Below are 7,156 nucleotides of genomic sequence, written 5' to 3'. Positions count from 1 at the left end.
CAATGACATGAGACAAAGTATATGTGAACTGCTGTATGAAAAGTGAATTTACTCTGTAAATCTTCACCCAAATCCTAATAAAAAAAAGAAAAAAAAAGAAATCAGAGAGCATACTGCACTAGGGGAAACGTGCTGCAAAAGACCTCTGACCTCTTTAAAGTGTTGAAGAGCAAAGATGTCACTTTGAAGACTAAGGTGTGGCTACCTTAAGCCATAGTATTTACAGTCGCCTCATAAGCATGTGAAAGAAAGACTGAAGAAAAGGTGATGTCTTTGAGTTGTGGTGTCGGCAAAGAATACTGAGAGTACCTTGGACTGCTAAAAGAACTAACAAATCTGTCCTGGAGGAAGTGCAGGCAGATGCTCCTTAGAAGGGAGAATGGCCAGTCTCATGACTTTGGTCATGCTGTCAGAAGGGACCAATCTCTGCAGAAGGACATCATGGTGGGTAAAGTAGAGGGGAGGAGCTCTGGTGGCGCAGTGCCTAAGGCATTAGACTGCTAAGCAGAAGGCTGGCGGTTCAAACCCACCAGTCACTCCTTGGAAGGAAGGTTGGGCAATCTACTCACATAGTGATCCTGCCTTGGAAACCCAAGGAGGGGTTGCTACGAGGGGTTGCTACGAGCTGGATCCGACTGGACAGAAGTGAGTTTGGTTTGGTAAAGTGGAGGGTCAGCACAAAAGGGAAAGACCCTCCATGAGATGGACTGACATGGTGGCTGCAACCATAGGCTCAGGGACAGCAAGGACTGAGGATGGTGCAGGAGCAGGTGGCGCACTGTTCTATCGTACACGGGGTCGCTGTCAGTCGGAGCCGACTCAGTGGCACCTGACAACCACCACCTCACACACAAGGACAGTCAGCCAAGAAAGCCATGCTCGACACCCCTGCAAATAAAGCAGTGGGTAGGAAGCACCCACAGTGATGCCACCGGCAGGAAGCTGGTCAGGGCTGCACTGTATTTGGGTGTTAACCATGGAGGCCTGCTAAGACCCAAGAAGAGCCAGCCAACAATTAGCATCAGCTCCAATTAGGCTCCAAGGAGGGGAAGCACCTGTTGTAGGGCCCACACATCCAACACCCTAACACGGAAGTGAGGGCAGGGGACTCATTTGGAAAAGAAGGCCTGCTTGCCGATTGCTCCCAGGTACAACGGGCGGGGCACAGGGAACATTAACGGAGGAAGGGGGACATGGAAGGACCCAGGCGCCACCGCAGGGCATGGGAGACAGATACCAAATATGCAGCCCTGCCCAGAGTGCCAGAGCGCACTAGAGCCTCCTCGCTCAAGACACTTCTTCCAGGGGCTGCCCATATACTCCTGCTCTGGGCCGAACCATGTCCCCCAAGGATATGCTCATGTCCCAATCCTGATAGCTAGGCAAGTGGCCCTGTCTGAAAGAGAGCCTTTACAGGTGTCATGCATTAATAGCATGTCCTGCTGGAGCAGGGTGGGCCGTGATCCAACGGCTGGTGTCCTTTTAAGTCAGGCAGACAGACAGACAGACACCACAGGCAGATGGCGGTGTGAGGAGGGAAGCAGAGACTGCAGTGATTCCATAAGCCCAGTGAAGCTCAGGGCCACAGAAGCTGCAAGAGATGAAAGACGCAGGCTCCCCTAGAGCCTTGGCGGGAGTGTGGCCCTGCCGCTGCCCCGAACCCAGACTCACAGCCTCTAGAACTGAGTGGGCTCGAGGGGCTGTGTCCTCAGCCCCAGTGCGTGGGGCTCTGTCACGGCAGCCCCAGGATATTGGCACAGGCCTCACAGGCCCCCTTTAGGCCTCATGAGGTCTTGGGACACCATGCTCTGGCCTTGTTTCTGAGAGCTCTGACTACCCCCAAACCTGGGGACACAGCTTTTCAAGCAGGACAATGTTGAGGTCACACAGCAGCCTGGGGACCAAGAATGTCAGCTGGTGGGGAGCTCGGCACAGGCCGTCCTGACAGTGAGCACTCTCAGATATCAAGGTGACCCTGGGCAGGGGATGATGAGAGCGCATGACCAGCGTCCAGGGAATGCCCCCAAAACCAAAGACATCCCTGAATCCAGCCAGGGACAGAGAGGCCAAACCGGAAGCAAAGGGCCCCAGAATGGGGGCGACCCCTCGCACAGGCATAGTGTGCTAAGCACGGGGCACAGAGAGCAGAGGACCCCACCTGGACGTGAGCGTCCTGGGGTGGTAGCAGCTCTGCAGGGTCCAGGGCGCAGAAGGACCACAGCAGGCAGAGTGAGACACCCTGCTGCAGCCTCACAGACATCACGGGACTACGCACCTACCACCTCCCATCCTCAGGAGGAGCCCTTCCCAAGGGGGGTGTGCTGGCCCCCACTTCAGGAGCAGTTAGGGTGAGGCCCTGCCGCTCAGTTGCCCATAGCTGCTGCCCACCCAGCTCCTGGTGCCTCTCCAGGCAGTGAGCTGCCTGGGGCACAGCTAGGAGCCACCACCCAGCCGTACCTCGTGTTCGCAATCCGCTCACGCCACTCTTCAGAGAGGAAATCGCCTCTTTCCAGCTGAAAGGAAGAAAACAGACAATGTTTATCACACAGGTCTCCTGGGGTGCTGCCTACCCCACAAAGAGCTGAAACCAGCAGCCTTTCCACAGTGGGTAGCATAGGAGCCTGAGGCACAGCTAGAATGGCTCAGGGCGAAGGAACAGCTGGGGTCCTGACTGGTGACTGCACAGGGCCCACACAGGCCCAATGAGAGGCCTAAGGGGTCCGCAGCCCAGAGCCATGGCAGGCCAGAGAGCTGAGCAGGATGCAGCTAGGTGGACCACGGCTCGCCACATGAGCACATAGGCTGGTGCCGTCATGTTGTTATAGCCACACACTCTCTCAGAACAACACAAAAGCAGAGGATGCACTCAGGGTGAGTACCAGAGGCTGCCACAGGCGGCCCTCCCAGGGTGAGGCTCCCAGCAACCCCACCTAAGGATCCCGGCCTGTCCCGTGCACCATTATGCCCAGGCCAGGCACCTCCTGGTTCTGCCTCATCTGTCCCCCTCCCCTGGCACAAAGGACCTATAAAATAAATAGGTTTTCAGGATAGGCGCACATTAGCAAACGCTCCTGCAGAGAAGTCGGACTTTAGGGAGCAGTGTCATACTGGGATGTGCGTTCACTGGGGAGAGGCAGAGAAGGAAAGCCACTGTCTGGTCTGTGAGCCACATGCAGCTGCCCTTCCCACTGACAATACCAAACCTGCATGCTTCCCAAACTGACATATGCTACCAGCTGCTCCTGGGACAGTCCTATTGTCTTGTTTCGGAAGACAGCACGCCACTGCTACACAAGCCTGAGCCCAGGGTGACTCCTGAGAGCAAAATATCAACCTGCCTCAAGGCTACCATCCAGCAAACAGAAGGCACCTCTTACTATAAAGAACCTAGTTAAACCACTCCTCAAAGAAGCTACCGTCTGCACTGCCAGGTACATACCTGAGAGAAACAACAAGCTGCAAATGCATGTCCACAGCAGCACAGTTCAGAATGGCCCAAGGTGGACACACCTAGACGTCCACCCGCAGGAGGTAGGTTTGCACAACATGGCCCATCCACAAACAACGGAGGCTGCTCGGCCTCTAAGAGAAGCAAGGCCCTGACATGCATGAACCTTGAAGACAATACCCAGTGAGAGAAGCAAAAAGCTACAGCATCTTGAGCCCACTTCTGTAAAACATCCAGACCAGGCAAAGCCACAGAGAGAGAGTGAGTCAGAGGTTGCCAGGGGCTGGTGGAAGGGGCGAGAAGTGACTGCTAAGGGGTGTGGGGTTTACTTCTAGGAGATGGAAAGTTCTAGAACCAGACAGAGATGGTGGTTTCACACTATGTAAATACACTAAAATCCCTGGATAGTTCACCTTAAATGGGTAAGGGATGTGGAATGACATATCCCCAGAGTTGTTAGCAGAGGCCATGAGAGATGCCCACACCTGCACCAGGTGCTACAAGGTGACACCAAAGCCCCTTCCTTCCTGGGCACAGAGCAGGCAGCCACACACAGACAAGGCCCAAGAGGCCCCAGCACTCCTGGCCAGCTGCCCAGAGCTGCTCCCAAAGGCACAGTGGATGGGTGGCTCAGTCTGCAGGGACAACCTGCAACCCCACTGCCACCACACCCCTGCACATACCAACACAGTGTACTGCCCATGCCCTGACCAATGATGGGACAGCAGAATGTGGCGGGCAGGAGAGAGGCCACAGAGCATCCCTGCCAGCCAGTGTCTGTGCACTGCACGTGCAGGGGCCTCGGGATGTGGCACCCATCTCCTGTGCTGACTGGTCTGTGGCAGCACTGGCATGGGTCACAGCCCAAGGGTAGCCATCTCAAGAGTTCTCCTAGGGGTCTTAGGGATCCCGATGCAGGGATCTCACTGCACCCTGCATGCTGAGTCCTGTCATCAAGGGGGTGTCCAGTGCCCAGAGACAGACACCTCCACCAAGGAAGAGCTCACAGCCAGCAGGGGCCTGTAGGCAGAGGCCAGAGCAGCATGCCCTCCTAGGACCCAACAGTGTCCACAGGACTGGAGTTGGCCACAGGGCCAGCCACAGCTGCCGGCAGGGGTTGGGTAGAGAGGCAGGGAGCACGTGGCCCAGAGGTGCCAGCTTGGAAGAGCTCCATGTCAGGCCTATTCAGGGCTGGGCGGGGAGGCTGACAGGTGCTGGCCGAGAGGAGCCAGGCCAAGTCACCACGGTCACTTCAGCTGCTGCTCGCTTCCCCTCCTCAGTGACCAAGTTGTGGGGGGTCTGAGCCACCAGCCTGGCTCTGTGCCAAAGGTGTAGTGAGCTACTGGGTCTTTTCAAAACACCTGGACACAAGTTCCTATGGTGTGGTGTGAAAAGTCAGACAGAGGATATCTTCTCAAGACATTCACCTGGAACAGCACTGGGGGTACAGCAATCTGAAGGCAGGCACTACAAGCCCACTGCAGCAGCCCTGGGAAACAGCAATGACACACGGACAAGGGACAGATGCCTACAGACCCACAGTGCTGCCCCGGGAACCAGCAACAACACTCAAGGGGAACAGACGCCTGCAGAAACGCTGGGCAGCCCTGGGAACCAGCAATGATGTGTAGACAGGGGACAGGTACAGATATCTTCAGACTGTACTGTGAAGCACCCTAAACCATGCAAACCACAGACACAGCCTCCACACAGTGGCTTGGCCCAACAGACATGCCACAGCTGTCCCAACACAGCCCAGCAAAGAGAAACGTTTGTGGGAATAAAGAGCACATATCAAAAATATCCAAAGGATTCTTAAAACTCCAACAATAAGAAACAGGAGCTCTGGAGGCGCAGTGCCTAAGGCACTTGACTGCTAACCAGAAGGCTGGCAGTTCAAACCCACCAGCCACTCCTTGGAAGGAAGACTGGACAATCTACTTCTGTAGTGATACCACCTCGGAAACTCAAGGAGGGGTCGCTCTGAGTCGGGTACAATTCCACGGCAGTGAGTTTGGATTTTTTTTTTTTTTTATATATAAGGAAACAAACAACTCAAGCTGAAAATGGTCAAAACATGTGACTATAGCCCCTCACCACAGACAGGTGGAGAGACACCCACACCGTACGTCACTGTGGAAGCGTGAGTCAGAATGGAGTGGCTGCGTCTGAATCTGACATCAAACGCTGGTAAGCATGGGAGCACCAGGAGCCACACGCGTGGCTGGCGGAACACAGATGGTGCAGCCACACTGGACGATGGAGCTAACAGGGCTGCCAGAAAACAGGGTGCTGGAGACAGGACAGGAAGGGGCATGACAGAGGGTCCCATGGGCTGGCTTTCACGGAGACGCAAGAGGAAGCCCGAGTGTCGAACTCACACCCAGATGGTGCCACAGAGTGGCAGGAGGAGAGGGTGGAGGAAACCCTGTGTTTCCACAGAGACAGAGGAGCGGGGCGGGGAGAGGGCACGGAGCACGGAGGGCACTCACTGTGTATTCGGCATGCTTTTTTCCATACCATTTCATCCACTTCCTGAACTCTCGGTCCATCGTCTGCAAGAAGAAAGCCCACACAGCGTCACACACCAGGGACCTCTTCACCCTGAGGCACTATGCTGCCCCCACCCCCACCGCCCAGCAGGGCCTGATGAGGGCCCTGTCTCCCAGTCCTCATGGAGCCAGTCACGACTCCAGTCCCCAGGGCACTTGGACCCCAAAACCTGAACGAGGATGGGAACACCATGCAGGCTACCTCCCCACACCCCACTGACCACTGCCCAAGCAGACGCCCAAGAGCAGGGTGCTGGCCAAGGCTCAATCACACAGGTTCCCAAAAACCAAAGTCCCAGCATGGGTTTGGGGGAGGCCAAGAAGTGCTCCCCGGCTGCGGGGCAGCCCAGTGACATCCTGGGCCAAGCAGTAAGCTTGCTGCACACCCTAGGGCCAGCAGTAACAAAGGCCCACAGGTGAGCTATGCTTGCCCCCAGGAGGCAGTGCTGAGCTCCCTGGTGCCTGAGCAACCACAACTTGCGAGGACGACATCCCCTCACAGGGACACCAGCCCTCAGCCACAGAGGGACATGCTGAACACTCTGTGAAGGAGCTGACTTGGGGTCGGGGTCTTGGCAGTTCCCTGCGGCCCATACTCGTGGGCTGTCCATGGTCTCAAATTTGTCCTGTCATCTAGTGAGGGGATGCCATGTGGCCGCAGAAGGAGCAGGAGGCGTCAACAGACCTGCCTGCCTGCTTCCTTTGTGCTGCTTTCCACCTCCAATCAGCCCGCAGCCAGGACACCGGGGGACATTCAGCACGGCCTGCACCCAAGGACGCACCCCCGGGACCAGCACGCAGTGAGGACACATACACACACACTCTGCCATGAGGCTACCAGTCTCTCTTCTTAGAGGGGGCTATAACCACTAAGGCCACAGGCCAGACAATGACCTCATCCCACCCATCTGCCCCCAGAGTCACTCACCTCCGCGTACTTGGCTGGGATGTCAGCTTTCTCAACACCGTAGTGATGTTTGCAGTTGGTGGCTGCGGCTACCTGGAGCACAACCTGGCCCACTCCTTCCAACAGAGAGAGAGAGAGAGAGAGAGGCACCATGAGACACAGCCAGTGCCCAGGTTGAAAGTGATATGGGCAGAGAGATTGTAAGATCAGCCAGCATCATTTGGAGAAAAAAAAAGGAGGGGGGGGGGG

The 7,156-nt window shown here is 56.1% G+C and overlaps 1 protein-coding gene across 1 annotated transcript in view; it reads right to left on the bottom strand.

The window, feature by feature from the left end:
* The window catches only part of DOT1L (DOT1 like histone lysine methyltransferase), a 49,198-nt gene that overhangs the window by 27,676 nt on the left and 14,366 nt on the right, over nt 1–7,156 (bottom strand). The window contains exons 5-7 of the mRNA XM_007951066.1: nt 6,929–7,023; nt 5,941–6,003; nt 2,458–2,513 (exon numbers count right to left, since the gene is read on the bottom strand). Coding sequence (XP_007949257.1) covers nt 2,458–2,513; nt 5,941–6,003; nt 6,929–7,023 — 214 coding nt within the window. The remainder of the gene's footprint in view (nt 1–2,457; nt 2,514–5,940; nt 6,004–6,928; nt 7,024–7,156) is intronic.

This window comes from Orycteropus afer, unplaced genomic scaffold, assembly GCF_000298275.1.
Source record: "Orycteropus afer afer isolate SDZICR_OR568_19922 unplaced genomic scaffold, OryAfe1.0 scaffold00291, whole genome shotgun sequence".
NCBI lineage: Eukaryota > Metazoa > Chordata > Mammalia > Tubulidentata > Orycteropodidae > Orycteropus > Orycteropus afer.
The sequence above is the reverse complement of the archived record's forward strand: the minus strand, read 5'-3'. Positions and strand labels throughout refer to the sequence as shown.